The sequence below is a fragment of the Colossoma macropomum genome, unplaced genomic scaffold, assembly GCF_904425465.1.
Source record: "Colossoma macropomum unplaced genomic scaffold, Colossoma_macropomum, whole genome shotgun sequence".
Taxonomy (NCBI): Eukaryota; Metazoa; Chordata; class Actinopteri; order Characiformes; family Serrasalmidae; genus Colossoma; species Colossoma macropomum.
In genome coordinates this window covers 28,887,925-28,907,504 of record NW_023494804.1, presented here as the reverse complement: position 1 = coordinate 28,907,504, position 19,580 = coordinate 28,887,925, and the positions used below count along the sequence as shown (strand labels likewise).

Below are 19,580 nucleotides of genomic sequence, written 5' to 3'. Positions count from 1 at the left end.
GCTTCTCCTGAAGTAGAACGACCCTTAGTGTGAGTATTGTAAAGGTCAGCAGACTGCACTACAGAGACACTTAAAAAGAGTGAAGTGCACTGAATTTATGTGATTCAAATTTGTACATCATTTACGTACGAAGAAAATATATCACATTACATCCTTACTTACTTTTGGCAATGGCTGTGTCAATTTATTATGTTTTATTTGTATCAAAATAATGGACACATTTGAATCACCTAAATTCAATACATTGCTTTTTTCATTAAAAATTAGGCTAATGTTATTGTTTACCTCACATAGTGAATCATTTTATCATAATTTAACATATCATGGCACCTTGTTTTTTTTTTTGATGCTTTGAGTGTTTTATGTAAATATTGTTAAAGTTTCAAAACATACTGCTCACTCGGAGGTCCATACATTCTATTTATGGAAACTTAGCTGCAGAAGTGGCCTGTTTTAAATGATCTGTGATGCCATGAAAGAGCAATGCATTCACACATCACCTATTCAGCTAACAGCAGTTTAGCCCTGCCCATTTACACTAAAGTTATAAGGAATGTTTCAGCCAGGACTGCTTTTTGAATTATGCAGAATACAGGGCGGCCAATCAGAACACAGATCATTTACATATAATCAGTATTAAAGGTGCGGTAACAAAAACAGCCTGTTTAAATCTAAGGAGAATCTAAAGAGAGGTTGAAAAATATATGCACAGTCTAAATTATGACTGTTTTTTGGATATAAAAAACATAAAAACACCATAAGTGGACCTCAGATACAAAGATAAAACAGAAGAAAAATGTAAGCTAAGGGCATTTTAAGATGATAAAACACTGAGCCAGTACTAACACCATGGTATTTCAGCTGATGCAGAGTTTCTATTTTATGCTCTCTCTTTTTTTGTTTTTCAAAAAAGTGCTTTGCAGTTCTCCCCTTAGACCTTGCCTTGGCGAAATTTAGCTTTGATAAAATATCAGAGTTTAGGCCAGAGTTTATGTGAAGGCCATTGAGACATTAGGAGCTGCACATTTGGGACATTCAACTGTCTATTAGCGCAGAAACGTAACATTTGTTGTTACTTGAACTTATGATTTCAGTTTTTGTACAGATCTTTTTTTGGTTATCTGTTTAAATGAGCAACTGTTCATCCCGCTATTTCATATTGATTATACAGGTCTGACATTCATGACTATTAACTGGGGACAGATTCCTGCAGAGGAATACAAGGAAATTGATAGAAACCTTCATTTCTAATTTCATTTTTTCATCAAAATCACCACTGAGAAACACTTATAGAACATTGAAAAAGTACAGGACTCATGAAATAACAGTACAGAAGATAGGGTGATAAAACAGGGAGAAGAAAGAAGAGCTGAGCGGTTCGCTGTGTTATGTAGAGCTTATCTGGGTAGTGTGTTGGCGTTTGGGATGTGTGCAGGAGAGCAACGTGCTGCTGGTGAGCCTCTGTGGGTGGGGGTCCCCGGTCCAGGAGAGACCACTCTGTGTGTGGGGGTGCATGGTCCAGGTGAGAAGGAGTGAGTTGGGGTCCCAGGGCCGGGGGAATAGGGGTAGGGTGGGATGTCAGGTCCGGGGAAGAAAGCCCTGTGGCTGGGGGAGGAAGAGGGCGAGAGGTGGGGGCTGGTCTGCAGACGCCACAGCAGCTCCTCATTATTCCGACTCAGGCGCTTCTTCTCATTGGACTCCTTCTCCACATACTCCTGCAGGTTGGCGTTCTCCTCGGACAGCTGCCTATTAGAGCAAACACATCATGCAAAGGTATAATTTGCACTCGGGACACTGGGGGTCCCTACTCTGTTTTAAATGTCTTTTAAATTAATTGTATTCTTAATACTTTCATCTCTGAAGGTATACACTGCATTTTTATTAATAATTTTAGTGACTGATAATGAAATTGCAAAGGCTACCTGGACAGGGCGAGATTGCGGTCGATGCGAGCCTTCAGGTCCTCGTTCTGCTGCTGCAGTACCTGCACCTTCTCCTCCAGGTACACGTTCTTTTGGGCCTGCTCAAAAGATCAGGTGACCACGGGGCTCCCCATTAAATTCTTATACACTTTACACACCTCCCCTGCTCAGTAAAACACAGATGGTCTACACTATCTCTGACATGAGAAGATGTGGCTTAAAGGTGTTTCATAAACATTCTAACTTCTAACCATATATATATATATATATATATATATATATATATATATATATGTCAAGGATACATATATATATATATTACACACACACACACACACACACACACACACACACACACACACACACACACGTATATATATATATATATATATATACATATATATATATATATATATATATATCCTTGACCTAACCCTAACTCCAACAACCTTTAACTTTAGATGTTTGGATGTTAGATTTCTAATGCCTGCAGTGCAAAAATTTCTAAATTCATAAAGATAATTCGTGCTCTGGAATGACTTTATCAAAATGCTCATACTTTATTTTAGAGCTTACCACTCTCTCCAGCTGGCAGATTTTCCTCTCCTGGTCATGAATCTGCTGGTTCTTCATCTCCAGAACCTCCTTCAGGCTCTTCAGGTCCTGCTCAATGTGCTGGTATGGAGCTAAAGCGTCCTGCACAGCACACACACACGTACACAAACACATTACGAATCACACTCTCTATGCAAGTCAAATTATGCAACTGTTTATGGGTGTGAATTAGGGGTCATGTACCACTATCTGCTCATCTGTGCTCCTCCTCAGTGCCTCCTCGAAGCGTTTGGCTTTGTCCCGCAGGGTTCGGTTCTGGAATGTCAGCGTGTCCACCTGATCCTGAAACACACACTTCACTTCAATCCCCTCAAATCTAACATTACTTTGACTTTAATAAAACTTTAATAAATACTTTGACTTTAATGCAGGCCTACAGTTTGTAGGCCTGCAACAAACTGTCATTTCTATAATTCATTAATTTACTGCCTATTACATGTTTAATAAACAGTTTAATAAACAGTTTAATAAAACTATTATGCTTTCTGTTGTTTTCTTTTCACGTTGCCCTGTCAGCAGCATTTACTGAGAGTGGAATAAAACTAGATATACTGAGCCATCACTTTCCGTAGTGACAATTTATTGGAATAACTGCATATATTATATAACTGCTGTTCAAAAAATGTTGTATTGTATGAAAATTTCATGATGAACGGACCAAAAGAAATTACTTAGAATAAAATCTCCAATAAAAACTTTCACTAAAAGTTAAGAGTGATTGTGTAAAAGTCACGGCACATTTTTATTTTACGTTTTATCAACAAAACTTGTAATTTGATAAGGGGTGTTAAAATGTTTGCATACGATTGTAAGGTGTTAAGGGTGCATAGTACAAAGTAAGCATTACAGTAATGCAATTATTTTACCCCATACAATACTGTCAAATAGTGCAACCTGGCCTCCCTTCTTTGTTTTCATGTCATGTTGGCATGTCACTGAAAAAAAGACCTTTGACCTTACCTGAAGGGAGAGTCTGTGCTTCTCAAAGTCATCCTCTAGTGTAGCTTTCTGCTGCTCATGAGCTTTTCTCAGGTCTAAGAACAGGATGCAACACAAGCAAGAGATGAGAACAATCATCTTGTGCAGAACTACACTGCAATACACAACACCTGCACCCTGCAACTAGTGGAACAGCAGTTCACACACCTCTCATGGTCCTGGCATGCTCCTCCTGCAAGGTTGCCATGGTGATGTTGTGCATTGTCCTCAGGTCTTCTAAAGAAGACTCATGTTGAGCTGTTAACTCCTCAATCTGCATATAGAAACAGATGTTGGAGATGATCATTTAATACTTTAAATTGGCAGACCTTTGAGATACCATGTTAACATCTGTAGATGAGGCCTCTCACCAGTTAAAGCTCAGGTTTCCCATGATTCTTTATTGAAACATGTAAATTGCAAGACTTTATTGGAAATTGGTGGTTTAACTGGTGAGACTGTAATGTAAAGTGGTCCTCTTAGTAGTGAGACTTTATTGAAAACAGGTGTTTTAATCAGTGAGAATTTATTGATACGTGGTGGTTTAACTGGTGAGACTTCATTGAATAGTAGTGGTTTAACTGGTAAGACTTTATTGAAAAGTAGTGATTTAACTGGTTAGAATGTATTGTAAGCTGGTATTCTTGCTACTGTGACTTTATTGAAAACTGGTTCTCTAACTCAGGCGTGTCAAACTTGACCACTAAAGGGGCCATATTAAAAAATCTAAGCAAATCCATGGGCCAGCTGTTTTTATTTTGTTTTTATTTGACATTTTGCAATGACGCGAAGAGGCCATTGTTTTTTTTTTTTTTAATATACCAAAACTGCAACAGCAAAATAGGCACTGAATACTTATTTAAAAATAATTCTAAATAAAAAAAATTTTTTTAGGTAGTCTTTTCTTTTTGTGTAACCACTTGCCCATAGATTGTTGCTGGGGGAAGGGGGTCAGAACGCACACTATGTTTTAGTGCAAGTTGGGGACTGTAGTGCATCTCAGGGTGAAATGGGCTACTAAGAAAATTAAAATAATTTTGTGGGCAGAATAGGACTTTTCAATGACCTGAGTTGGCCTACGAGCCTTGTGCCTGACACTCGGGCTCTTACTGGTCAAACTTTACTGAAAAGAGGTACTTAACTAGTGAGACTTTATGTAAACTGGTAAGACTGTATTGACAACTGCTGCTCTACCTAGTGAGCCTTTATTGAACAATTGGTGAGAAGTGATACGAATTAGTGATTGTGATAAGATGAAAAACGCACCTGCTCCTGTTGCTGGGTTCGTAGTTCCTCCACCTGTGATTGGTGCTCGGCTTTCAGGTGGTCTGTGTCGGAGGCGTGGCGGGTCCTGAGCTCCTCCTCCAGAGCTGCCAGCTCACACTCCTGCTGCTCTTGGAGCTCCTTCAGCTTCTGCTCAAAACTCTTCTCCAGCTCGGCCTTCTCCTGCTGCAACTGCTTCCAGCGCGCAGCTGTGCAGTCTGACCACCAGGAGGTGCAGACAGCAGAGACTCAGCTCTCAGATATGCTTACATTTATGGCATTTAGTAAATGCTCTTACAGGAGAGACTTACAGAGGTTTTGTTCTGTTCAGGTCAACCTCATATTTTTTACCGTGTTAACTGTTTATGCTCACACTGAGCATGATTTATCATTTAAAATCATTTCAAAGACAAAAACTTGTTTTCTGTTAATCTTCCATCAAAATGGCTTTTAGTTGCCTCTAATTTTTTTTCTTCTGATTACATCTCCATGCATCACCAAGCAGGGGAAAATAATATTAACCAGTAATAGTATTTTTTACCTCCCCCACCACCCCAAACTACAGCGCTGTCTAAAAGTCAGAGACCATTCATTTATTTAATTTCCAGTCAAACTGACCATCAAACACAAGTTATTCATTTTTTAATGTCAGAATAAAGACTTGCTTTGAGTTTTTCAAATCCGTAGGGATATTCTTTCATACATTTAAGGTTCAGTCTTGGAAGTTGGTTGCATTTTCAGCTTTTCATGATCCAAGTAATCCCAAACACATTCAGTGATTTGATGTCTGGACTCTCAGGTGGTCAGTCCATTGCTCCAAGATACCAGCAGCTTCTTTGTTTGATTTGCCAATTTTTTTCTTTTTTGTCTGTTTCCTTTTCTCAGTAGCAACGTCTTGACAGCTATTCATCCTTTCAGACCCATTGCACTGAGCTGTCTTCTCTCAGTGGAAGGATGGACAGAAACACCTGTGGATTTTTTTTAGATCTGAAGCAAAAGTGAAGCTTAAAGGCCATTAAGACCCAGATTCAAATAAATGAAGTATGGGCTCTGACTTTTTCACAGTACTGTATCATCATTCAAAAAAGCTCCACTAGCTCAGAGACCTTCCCTAATACCTTGTTTAATTTGGAAATAGGTAACGGCACAGAAAAAAAGCATTACAGTTTTCCACTCACATTGACTTCAAGCTAGCGCTAACAGGCTAAAGACCCTCTTTATTATTTTTACCTATTAGAATAAAACTTTTTGTTTCTTATTCTATTTACTTATTCTAACTTAGTGCTCAGACTTATTCTATTTGTAGTGCTCAGACAAACTGATAGAAGACTTATTCTATTTGTAGTGCTCAGACAAACTGATAGAAAAAAGCAGAACTTACCCACTTCCTCTCGAATCCGGCTGAGCTCCAAAGACAAGTCTTTCTCCTTTTGCTTGGCATTTTCACTCTGAAATACAAACAAACACAAAATTGTTCATCTCCTTACACAGGACAACACCCCAACCCAGTGTCCAGCACATTATTACCGTGCTATTATCCTCACAGCTTGTGCAACAGCAGCAGGGCCTACAATGACACTGGCCCATACTCCAAGCTGGACACTGGCCCAAACTATATTTACCACTTATTTCTCTATTACTGAATGGCTAAACAAGGCTAATAGGATTGACATTCAGAAGGGAAGAGTGCGAGAGAAAAGAAGAGAGTGATGGGTAGATAATGTGACGAGAAAGAGGCACACAGATCCTCCCCTAAGCAGAGACTGATCCACACTGATATATATGGCTGAAGATTAAATACTTGCCGCTCCATACTAATAGAAAAGCAGAGCCCATGTTTTCACAACTGTTCCACAAACTGTTTCCACATACAGTTACATTTCTCTCTCACAGACAACAATAAAGCACATTTTACTGTATTTGGATGACATGGTACATTCTGCAGGGTGCCTGTGGCAGCTGGACAAACAGGGTTTTCAAGAAGAACTACTCAGCCACCAACAGACCGCTTTTGTCTGAAGACGTTATCTATGTGCTATGTGAGTGCAGGTATATTCTATGCTTTACGACCACAAAAAGGCCAAAACAGGGCCAACGAAAAAACAAAAAGCTATGAATATAAAAAAGAGAAGCCTAAGCAAAAACTAAAGAAATGTATTTATTTATTTATAGTTTTTTTACCTGCTGATTTCTCTGTGCTGCAGTAAATACACTGTGTTTACTCACTCACAATTGAATCTGCAGTCCATGGGCCAGATTTTACCAAACAATATATCTTTTGGGAATACATTAAATAGTCAAAATAGCCAAAGTACAACTTTTGATAGTAATGATATATTAGTTTGTACAACAGTACAATAATATAATTAAAAAGAACTGAAACTTAACAATATTTATAACTTATTTATTAATGAATCTATTTTAAATATTACTTATTAATTAATACTTTGTCTTTATCAAAAAAGTTGGGACAGTGTGTGAAATGTAAACAAAGACTAAGCAGTGATTTGTCTGCTTTAACCTGTATTTAAACAAAAAAGTACAAAGGCAAGATTTTTCATGTTTTACTTTATCAGCTTCATAATTTTTTGTGAATATAAGCTCAATCTGAAATTGATGCCTGCAAAACCCATGGGTAACTTCCATATCTATGAAGGCACCATTAACACAAAAATATATATAAACATTTGCTGCCTTCTAGATGACGTCTTTTTCAGGGACATCCATGTTTATTTAAACATCACAACACTAAGCCACATTCTGCATGTTACAAGAGCATGGCTGCATAATCAGAGATTGCAGGTGCTAAAGTGACCTCCCTGTAGTCCAGATGTGTCTCCCATGGAAAATGTGCAGTGCATTATGAAGCTCAGAATACAACAACAAAGGCCCTGAATGGTTGGCAGCTAAAGACTTCTATAACAAGGGTATGGCAAAAATATACTTTCCAAACTAGATCAATTAGTGTCTCCAAACGATTAAGTGTTGATAAAAGGAAAAGTGATGTAAAATACTTGCAAACGTGCTACTGTCCCAACTTTTTTGGAAAATGTTGCAAGCGTCAAATTTGGAATGAGCGTATATTTGTAAAAAAAAATTGTTAATAATAAGTTATCATTATGTCTACAAGGTGAAGTGTCAAATATTGTGTTTTATTACTCTTTTCAATTTAATACATGTCAAACTGAATTTACTAATCACTACTTTCTGTTTTTATTAGCATTTCACTTATCATCCCAACCTTTCAGGAACTGAGGTTTATAAGGTTTGATAAACATACTTTCCTACATGCAATAAGTAAGCCTTTTAATTTTAATTTATATAGGACCATTTTTACAGGTTCGTTCATTATAAAACTGTGACAATGTAAACTGCAGTTGGTATTTTCAAATGATGTAAAAATGTCATTTTATCAACTGACATGTTTATGGCAGTAGATGAAATAAGTTAGTTAAATTACACTTCCACTTGTGAACACCAGAGAGCACTGTGCCTCTACTGCTGTTGCAGCCCATGTGCAGCTTCAGTGGTCCAAGCCTGACCCAAAAAACAAATACAGAGTTGAAGTGTAATAACAACATTTCCTGGAATACACATAAACCCTGTTATTTTCTGTTTCAGCCGCATTCTTACATGGACAGGCATTTCAGCAAATGATTGAATCTGAATGAAGCAAATCTGAATCTTGAGCACTAGAACCACAGCTGCCTCATCTTTTCCATCCCAGAGATGTATGGTCTCAACTTTGAAAAGTGCACCCTATACATATTTTGATGTGAGAGAGTTTAATACAATCAGTAGCCTCTGTGTTCTGCTCTAGCCCCCAAAGGGGAAAGTAACCATTGCTGTTTATGAAGCTATGCTTTTTAATGCACAGTCACTGTTTGGCTGCTGACAAAGTAGCTAAAAAGTGCAGTGGCGTAGCAGAACTGCTGCATTTGTGAATACAGTATTATGGAACATTTTGTTTCAGAGTCAATGACGTTGAATATTTTTACACTCTCAGAAAAACTCTAAATTTCTGGGTTCAAAAGTATCTCTAGTAACTTTAGTCACAGAAAATAAATGTGTTGCAGTGGTACATTTCAGGTTAATTTAACTTATTTTTCTTTCTTTTATTTTACTTTAAGGATCCATATTATGGAAATCTCTTTACCCACTTATTGGAATTAAAACTTGCAATACACAGACACTGTTAAAGATTAAAAACATATTATTAACTCTCTAGTCCATTAGGTCCAATTACGTCAACTAAGCTTCAAAAACAGCCCGTTTTGAATTTATTATTTTTGTGATGATGTCACGAAAACCAACACATTTACATATACTGTTAATGTCATAAGTTTAAATACACTTACGTTAAAGTCGTTAAAACTTATATTTATCTCCTCCGCTGATTCTGTGTCAACAAACTATAGCTTTAGCAAGTTGTTTAGGATATCTACCTTATACATGACACAAGCAATTTTTCCAACAAATGTTTACAAACAGACTATTTCACTGACAATTCACCATATTAAAATTCCAGTGGATCAGAAGTTTACATACACCAAGTTGAATGTGCTTTTAAATAGCTTGAAAATTCCAGAAAATGATATCATGGCTTTAGAAGCTTCTGATAGGCTAATTGACATCATTTGAGTTAACAGAAGGTGAACATGTGGCAGTGTTTGAAGGCCTACTTTCAGAGCCTACTTGCCACTTTGCTTGACATCATGGGAAAATCAAAAGAAATCAGCCAAGGCTTCAGAAAAAGAATTGTGGACCTCCACAAGTCTGGTTTATCCTTGGGAGCAATTTCCAAATGCATAAAGGCACCATGTTTATCTATTCAAACAATAATATGCAAGTTTGAACACCATGGGACCATGCAGCCATTGTACCATTCAAAACGGAGATGTGCTCTGACTTCGATGAAAAATACAAATCAATCCAAGAACAACAGCAAACGACTTTGTTAAAAGCTAAAGCTTGGGCGTAAATGGGTTTTCCAAATGGACAGTGCCCCCAAACATACTTCTAAAGTTGTGGCAAAATGGCTTCAGGACAACAAAGTGAAGGCAATGGAGTGGCCATCACAAAGTGCTGACCTCAATCCCATGGAAAATTTATGGGCAGAACTGAAAAAGTATGCGCAAGCAAGGAAGCCTACAAACCTGACTCAGTTACACAAGTTCTGTCAGGAGGAACGGACCAAAATTTCAGCAGCTTATTGTAACAAGTTTGTGAAAGGCTACCCAAAACGTTTGATCCAAGTTAAACAATTTAAAGGCAACGTTACCAAATACTAAGCCTGTGTATGTAAACTTCTGAGCCACTGGAAATGTGATGAAAAAAAATAAAAACTGAAATAGAGCACTGTCTCTAATATTATTCTGACATTTCACATTCTTAAAATATAGTAGTGACTGAACTAAGAGGGAATGTGTACTAGGATTAAATGTCAGGAATTTATGAGTTTAAATGAGTTTAAATGAATGTGGCTAAGGTGTATGTAAACTTATGACTTTAACTTTACCCACCTATTTAGCGTACAAAGTTTATTCTGTTACTTTGAAGTTATAGGTTATAGTTATTATAGTTTGTAAGTTATAATATAGAGTGTTTCAGTCCAATCTGCTGTTTTAATGAGGTACAATTCACGACAACCAATCAGAACAGAGATCATTTACATATGCATCAGTTGTAAAGGTACAGGAATCAGAACAGCCTGTTTAATATTAAGAGATAAAGAGATGCTGGAAAACTGGAAAACAAGCATTTATCATGGGCACCAAAATGCCCTGTGCATTTTTTCTGCTGAAGGCCAAAGATGCCTTATTTAACAAAGTGCCTATTGGATGTGCTGAATAGCGGGCTGAGTGGGTGGGACATCAGGAATGTTAAATAGCTGGTGGTCTAAAGCAGCACACTGAGAGCAGCACTGACTGTACTGTAAGTACCTTCAAGCAGAAGTGCTGGGTACAGACAGCAAAGGCGTCCAGGCCCAGTGTGCTTCTCCTCAGCTCAGCCCGTAGAGCCTGCAGCTGTCCAGCCTGCTCCTCGCAGTGAGCCTGCAGCCGCAGCACTTCCTCTTCTCTCCTTTCCTGCTCCTCTCGCTCCTTCTCTCTCCTCTGCGCCTCCTCTTTCCTCTTGTCCAAGCCTGGGGAACTGCTGCGTCCCAAAACTGGCACACCCGGCCCCCCGGGGACCCGTGCTGCTGCAGCTGCTGCCCTCTGCCTCTGCAGGACTGGAGACAAGAGCCCAGCATTGTTAATTATTAAAGTTGCATGGTCCATACTGTATAAAAACAGAGTTTCTGCTTTGTTGAAATAAGAGTTTGATATACTATGTAAACATTAATGGTTAAAATTTCCATTCAGTCCAAAGTTCCAAAGTTAAACTGAAACAAAAATGTGTGTGATGTCACAGTCATGAATACATATTTATTTTACATATGACATATTACATATGACTGCCCATAATGATGTTCAGCTCAGCCATTTATGCTGAGGTTGTAAGAAGTGTTGTTACTGCACATTTCAGCTTGGACTGATTTTTGAACAAGGCACACCAATGGAAACCAAATAAATGCATTTATCATACATATTAGGAATGTTTGACTTTAGTTTTTGGGATGCAATTTAAAATGAAACAATGTATCTGAAATGTATAAAATACTATATGTATTTTTTTTCCATTCGGGCAAGGAAACCTATTAGAACAGAGGTCATTTACATATATATCTCTTTTATTCTGAGCGGTAAACAAGACATAAGAAATGGTCATTTACAAATGAATTATGGCTGATTTTGGTCTATACACCTACACAAACACAAGTGTACTTCAGGTGGAAAAATAAAAAACATGGACCCAAATCAAGTTGGTCTCTGAGCACCTGATGGGGTCAGATTGACACATTATCTTCATTAAGTTGAATGTGATGCTAGGATGATCCATTGCTTTCATCACTGTACAAATAAACCTCAGAGGGAAGACATGTCTGTATATGTTAATGACACACAACAGCAGCTAATCACTCATTATGGTGCCTGTTAACTCAAGGTACTCAGAGTTAAGCATGCTGACAATTTGTTTGTAAAAGATGAGCAGCAAATCGGCCACTTAGAGATTGTTCTGAAAAAAAGGCTCATTAGTGAGGCAGCTGGGGACATGGCAGATGTTGAAGTTACCCTTCTGTGTGTCATAGCAAAAGGCAGTCAGGTCCTGCTCCAACAGAGAATATGCACACCCCTATAGCGACAGTCAAACGTGTGTCAGCACCCCACTGATCCTAAATGCCACACCATACATCACTGTGCTTCATGGAGCTGTGCTCTGGTGAGGCGTAGGGGTTACACAGACCAGGCCAGGAATGCACAAGGGCCAGTGTCCAGCACAGTTTGGTAGCTCTTCTATTCATAACACACTCACTAAACCTGGTGCTCGAGCAGGGAAGTGGACACCAGCCCTCCAGATCTGGATTAATAAATCCACTAGTTGAAGCTAGTTGGTGCTGTGGGCAGCAGCTGACTAGTTGAGGACAGTGCCTGAAATACAAAGGTGGTAAAAAATGCAGCAAGCAAGCAGGTGGAAAGAATAAAAATTCATTTTCTGCTGAACATAAAGCCCAAAGTACTTCATAAGCATGGAAATACAGTGCCTTCCACAAATACTGGCACCCCTGTTAAACACAAGCAAAACAGGCTGTAAAAAACAACCTTTATGGCTAATCCATTTGATCTTTCATTCAAAATATTACAAAAATGTAACTAAACTAATCTAAATAAACCTAAATTTCCTTATTAGGAAATAAATATTTTCCTCAAATCTGTATGTGCCACAATTATTGCCACCTCTTCATTTTAATACTTTATGCAGCCTCCTTTTGCAAAGATAACAGCTCTAGAGTCTTCTCCTATAATCCTTAATGAGACTGAAGAACACATGGCAAAGGATCTGAGACCGTTCCTCCATACAGAACCTCTCCAGAACCTTCAGATTCTGAGGTCCACACTGTGGACTCTCCTCTTCAGCTCATCTCACAGGTGTTCTATGTGGTTTAGGTCAGAGGACTGTTTTCAAACCTGTTTAGTCACACATGCAAATCATCAACAAATTATGCAATTCAGCCCACTCTGCTGAGAAACTAATATATCTAAAAGGCACAGGTTAATATGTTTGGACTGAGCATGACAAACTGCAGTTGTGGGAGTACATGAAGAGGAAGGTTGTTCCTTCATTTTTTTCCTCAACATTGCTTTAATGGTAGATAGAAGTTTTTGTTTTGTTTAATTTTACCCTAGGCTACTTCTACTTCGTTTCATAGAATTCATAGGTCTGATTTTTTGGTTTTCTTTGACATAGCATGCTTTGGCAAACACTGAGTGTTGGTCATTAATAAGCATTAGCTCATCAACATGTAGATGTTTACTGGCTTCTACTAAGTACATAAAAATACCACAGCAGTAAGCAGAGGATGGTGCACTGATCACCGCCATGGTGTCTGTATAAATAGGATTTAATTACCATGTCGCATATTTTGCATCTCATAGCATGGTTACTGCTGAGTTTCTGACCCACAATATTTTTTTTTAACTCTGTATTTTTCCTAATTTAGCTGCGCCCTATTCTACCTGCTAGCTCGGTCTCCCCCTATCTCATGATGCTACCTAGCTGGGACAATGAAAGTTGGCAAATGCTTCCTCCAAGACACGTAAAATGTGGAGGAGAACACTATCAATTCTGTTACATCAGCTAACAGACACTGGCAAGCATCACACAGAGCAATGGGGAAAGGGAGGGCAGTTTTACCAATCCACAGGGCCAATTATGCTCTCTTTGACTCCAGGCCATGGATAGCTGTGGCATCATCAGGGACCAAACTCATGATCCCCTCACAACAGGGCCAATGTTTAGACAGTTGCTTCACTTGGGAGACCAAGTAACATTTCAAACTGGAATCTGGAGTTGTGTGCTACAATTTTTCTTTGGGATCTAAATGGATTTGTGCCACCTTTCTATAAAGCTCGTCCAACATCGCAACAGTAGCTACAAAAGAATGCATTTGTGGGCGGAGCATGGATAGGTTAATTGGCTGTGACAGAGGACTGCACTTGTTCCAATATTCTAATTCACAATCCTGTGTCCGCTTGCTGGCCAGCAGCCACTGCTCACTGTACAGCTATGACTGGACCTCAGCATTCATTCACTTAACAGCTATAACCAGCATCGACTGCCAATTACATAAATCTATTAGTGTCATATTGATTGATGAACAAGCTTCTATGTTAAACTAACACAGATTACAGTAAGAAGAATAAATCACAATGACTTAAAGCCAAGTGCTGCCAGAAGCTCATGTATTTCAACTCTAACGCACACTCACGTGCATTTGCTCGCACATATATATGGTACATATATACCTATACCGCCAGAGTGGTTTGCCCGGCAGTCACAAAGTCATCTCTATGACAACAAGGGAAAAAAAGAAAGGGGTTTATGTTGTCTGTGGTAATGCAGGTCTAATGGAAGGGCAATTTTTCTCGCCACTCAACAGTGACAATGTTGTGACAGATAGAAGCTTATATGGAAGCTTATATTTGCTCTTAGAAGAGAGGCTACTCTGATGGGAGAGAGAGAGAGAGAGAGAGAGAGAGGGATGGTTCTTATCGGTTCATCTACAGGTCAGGTGAATGAACACAGCTCACTTGGGACGTCCCCACAGAGGTTTGAAGGGATTTGTTTTTTATTAAAAACAGCTTGAATAGTTTAGTGTTATTAACTCTAAAGGGTAAACATGATGTCCTGAAGTGCATTTTGTAAATTGCACAGTTAATTAGTAGTTATTTTTCAGTCTAAAAATCGAATAAGAATGAAATGAAGACTGAAGCTGGGGGGATGCGTGGTTGGTTCAGACATAAAGGATTGTGGGTAGAATACTGAGATCCATTTAGATCGACTTGACAGCTGACTTGAACCCCTGTGTGGTTTAACTGTGTGAATGGAATGACTATGAAGCTCTTAAGCTGCTGCTGCACCTCAATTTCTCTTGGTCTCCCTCCGTGTCTGTCTGTCTGTCTGAGGCCAAAGTTGTAAAATGAATTCGGAATCTCTGAAGGCTGTTGCAACGTTGTTATTATTAACCCTGTAGACAGATCCTGAGCAGAGTACTGGATGTAGGCTGTGGAGATGTGCGAGAAATGTTTGACCGGGGTTCTTACCTGGTGACTGGGGTTTGGGTGACACAACAGCCAGCCGTTTTGGGGAGGACTGTGCGGAACGAGAACCATCGGATGTCTTCTGGAACTCCTTGCGAGAGCCTAATTAGGATGAGCAGAGATACAGTATTAAGTAGGGGTGCACCAAACAATAAAACAGCTCACTTTCCCTTACTGCCCACATGTTCAGCTGTTGTGACTGTTGGAATAACAGTAGATTCTGTTTTGATTTTTTTCTCTGTTGGTCCCTTGAATATTGAGGAATTTAATGGCCACAATAACAGTAACACATGCTGAGTTTGTACAGAATTACTGTGCGTTTGTAATGTATTAGCTGGACATCATCATTTGAGCTTGTGTACTTGCATTATGTACCTATCCTAATACATCCACAAATGTGCCTACAGACAATTCAAATGTAGTGTACATGCACTTGGTTGGCTTGCATTATAAACCTCAAATCATAATACAGATCTGCTGAAATAAAAATAAATTGGTCAATTTCCTTTTGTGTATTAAGAGTGAATATTGGCCAATTCCAACTGTGCCCCAATACTATTAAGTTCTGTATGGATGGGGTTAATTCTACATAGGGAGGTGCAGTACACATTCAGGGACTGAACTTTTTCGGTACGAACGGTGTTATGAAAAGGTATAAATATGCCCCTTTAAAATGTAGTGTACCTTTAAAACGAATTTAAAGTCAACAAATGGACCTTGAGGACCATGTTGTAGGGTACACTTACATTATTTGTACCTTGGGGGACTAAGATTTACCCAGATAGTACTGTTTTTTCTAACAGTGTAATGTAGTTGTTATATCTCTGTGATTTTAGCTGTGTCTAAATGCATAATTTCACTACTTTTTATGGACTGCGTGCTCCTTGATGCAAAGATTATGGTGGCTTCTATCTGCAAAAAAGTAAACCGCAGAAATGACATGATATTTTGGTTTCAAAATGAATGAATGCACGCAAGGCAAGAGGCCCAACTGTTGATATTGTATTTTATTATTTATTTCTTAAACTTTTTACATGTATTAAGCCCACTGTTGGACTAATAGATTACCAGAGTGCATTTCTATCTTATCTTACATTCTAGTGAGACCAAGGCTTCTGTTAGGGAGGTTATTATCAAATAGTTGGTGTAGTGGATTGCCAGCTCACCAAGCACAAGGAGATAAGGGGTTTGATTCTACCATTCATCACACAGAATTTCAATGGGAATCAGAAACATTAATATGATATATCAACAAGAGCTTCTGCCTGAGACTTCTAGTGTTGCATTCATTACCATTGCAAATTGTTCTGGATAAAAGAATCTGCTAAATATGTACATTTAAGGACAAGGTTTTTTGAATGTTGATTTGTCTATTTCACAGTTCTGTTTAGCTCCAATTAAAATGACTGAAGTGAGATGAACAAAGTGTAAACTTTAGTAGATAAAACAGTTTTCTTTTGGAGACAGAATCTGCAGTCAAATAATAATAAATCACAATATACTGCAATATATCATATTGCAGATCTATTTGACTCATATTGTGGCTCAAGTATCATGATTAGGGTTAAGCAATATAGAAAAAAAATTATACACTACAATATGTCTTACATAAAACTTTTATGATACCAAGTACGTATCACAATGTTCTGAAAGAGACAAAATGTGATATCACATTTAAAAACTGCCATCAAAAACTGGTTATCATTCAACATTTCACATATGGCATTGCACTAAACCCAATTAAACAAGACTAAATATGCTTTCTTTATAATAAAACATGCAGTTGTTCAGTGCTTAAGTCCTGATAATATCCACAATATTCTCAGAAAAGCATGTCGTGCATCATAATTAAAAATTTTATCACAATAAATGATGATATTATGTCATACTGCACCTCCCTAATCATGACATTATTGTTTCATGAGGTCTGCAGAGTTTCCCACCCCTAGAAATAACCCTGGGTGACATCAATTCCGTGCAAACTGTCATGTTGATAAATATGCTGCCATAGGATGTGGGAAAGCAGTTTTTTGCATTTTCTTCTCAAGTATAGAGGCACTCATGGAAGCATTTACTTGCATTCTCTGCAGTCTAAATGAAGCCAATAAGTACTGGTCTATGGCAAACACTGAAATCTAGGTGTCCAAAGAACTAACGAAAGGAGTAATGCTGTGAAATATTGTGTGTAGTAGTGTTGATGTAGCTTGCATGCATGTCCCTAACATATTCCTGAGCCCAATTTATGCAAACACGCTTTTTTCATTTTTTGGGTGGGATGACAATGCACAGATTGGGTAGGTACCTCCATCTCCGTAATTTATATCGAAACCCAAAAAGACACTCTCTCTGTGCTCTCTCTTTCTCAATCTCTCTCCACTTTGCTGTGGTGCCCCTGGCTCAGCAGTCTGTAAATCGATTTCAATAAGGTGCAGTCAGGCACTAAATGAGGCGGTGGCATGGTCCTTTCACTCCCCAGCCTGGCTGGAACAGCGTGCTGCGATGCTGACACACACACAGCTGCACTCTATTGCATCACCCCGTCCATGCTCGTTACACTGATCGCAGAGTGCAGCTCACCTGCAGAGTGTCCCTGAGGCAAGGCAACCGCATCGGGCGCCACTCACTAAAGGCACTGAATCGATTAACGTCATGTGCCCCTCATTTTTAATCTCCTCGAATTGTGAACATCAGGGCTGGAAATCTCTGACCTTTGATTTGATTACAGTTATTTAGGAAATGATTCACTGCATCATGAAATTAAAAATATCAAAATAATTCAAACATTTCATCAGAACTGTTTTTAGAAAATGGATACACAAATGTGACTGCAGGAGCTTTTTAGAAACACACACACACACTTTCTAAACCGCTTATCCTTCTGGGTCATGGGGGCGCTGGAGCCTATCCCAGCGGTCATTCGGCAGGGGCCACACCCTGGACAGGTTGCCAGTCCATCGCTGGGCAGACAGACAAACGTATACATTCACACACATATTCACACCTAGGGGCAATTTAGCCTGTCCAATTGGCCTGACTGCATGTCTTTGGGTCTATGGGAGGAAACCGACACAGAGAGGAGAACATGCCTACCCACTGCACCACCAGTTCACAACCCTATTTCTGGACTACCCCTACACTCGATTCAACTAATCAGGTAATTGACAAAGTAGGTGTGTAAGAGCAGGAAAAACACTGAAAAGTGCAGGACAGGGTTGAGAACCTTACTAAATATCATAACTAACCCTCTTACTATCTTTGACCTCATTGAATGTTTAACGTCTCTAAATAAATCTTCGATATCATTTTTGCTTCATATTTAATGATCTATTTCCTAATTTAATGGGGACAACTGGATAAACATAAAATTTAAATGATGGTATGTATTCCGTGTCCAGTACGCATCAGTGTTCTTTGGGGTAGTTTTGACCCAAGGCTATTTTAGCTGTATAAAACATAAGAAAAAAAAAAATCACACAGTTGTTTTGGATGACAAAGTTATTGTAACTTTTTTACTGTAACATTATTGCAATTTTATAATCTTCAAAAAACTTCTCTTTGCTTTAGGGTCCTAACTTAACATAACCACACCTGTAGTAGTGCGAGAACCACTGATAGTTCACACAACATGGGGGAGGGGAAAACATAATTCCCACAAGAACTTTGATACTTCCTGCAGGTTTAATTTTCTGGGGTCAACTTGACCCCAAGGATAAAAGATGTTAGTAAATTTAAGAATAACAGGAGGACTAGAGGTGCTGCAATATCACCATTTTTTATACCAATACTGAAACCATAAGCATCTGTCAATTGCAATTTTGTTCTTTAGAAATGTTAAGGGAGCACTATACACCATTGAATTTCACCTTCATACACTCCCAAAGCTACTGTTACAAGGCTAAGAGGATACAGCCATCAGGCACAAGCACATGACCAATAAGTGCACCAGAAAGTAAACTGGAATAATATTTGCCATCACTGGTTCAGAGAATTTCTAGTGAGCCTTCATCCAGCTCAGACTGGATGACGTGTGTAACACAGTGCCTCGAACGCCACTGCTATCATAATAAGAGTGCTGTATAATTGTACAGTCTAAATATGATAATTTAAACAGTTATTGTATGTTATTACATGCACATCAAAGGCTCAATATTACCCAAAGAAAACTGCACTAAGCTTTAATCATGTAAACAGCATGGCTTGATTGTTGAGTACAACTAAGGTTTTAGTGCGCTTAGTCTGTTTAAAATGTGGCTCAGCTTGATGTTGGCTGGACTGAGACAGATTTGGACATATAACCATTTAGATCACTTTGCTGACTCACATAGCAAGTTTTTTTATGGTATTGTATTATTTTTTATTGTGCTTTTATTTCTATTGTGTGCATGTAAAAGTAGTAAATGTGAATGTGTGGCTAAATTTGTTATAGGACTAAATTGGATTAATTCATTTTTTGGACATCTGCTGACTCCATCTCTAATGATAACTGGTAACAATCAGTTCTAACATTGATTATTATCAATGCATCAGTGCATCTGAGTGCATCTGAATTCTGTAATTTATCATAGTGAAATAACAGCTTAAAATGAATAACAATAATTCAACT

General features: G+C 38.5%; 1 protein-coding gene across 1 annotated transcript in view; it reads right to left on the bottom strand.

The window, feature by feature from the left end:
* Positions 1–1,368: 1,368 nt before the first annotated feature.
* mtus2a (microtubule associated tumor suppressor candidate 2a) overlaps positions 1,369–19,580 on the bottom strand; it is a 115,832-nt gene continuing 97,620 nt past the window's right edge. Inside the window, exons 6-15 of the mRNA XM_036595775.1 lie at positions 14,981–15,079; positions 10,721–11,007; positions 6,160–6,226; positions 4,782–4,996; positions 3,684–3,789; positions 3,498–3,571; positions 2,721–2,819; positions 2,499–2,618; positions 1,923–2,020; positions 1,369–1,746 (exon numbers count right to left, since the gene is read on the bottom strand). Of these exons, the coding sequence (XP_036451668.1) occupies positions 1,398–1,746; positions 1,923–2,020; positions 2,499–2,618; positions 2,721–2,819; positions 3,498–3,571; positions 3,684–3,789; positions 4,782–4,996; positions 6,160–6,226; positions 10,721–11,007; positions 14,981–15,079 (1,514 nt within the window). The 3' untranslated portion in view covers positions 1,369–1,397. The remainder of the gene's footprint in view (positions 1,747–1,922; positions 2,021–2,498; positions 2,619–2,720; positions 2,820–3,497; positions 3,572–3,683; positions 3,790–4,781; positions 4,997–6,159; positions 6,227–10,720; positions 11,008–14,980; positions 15,080–19,580) is intronic.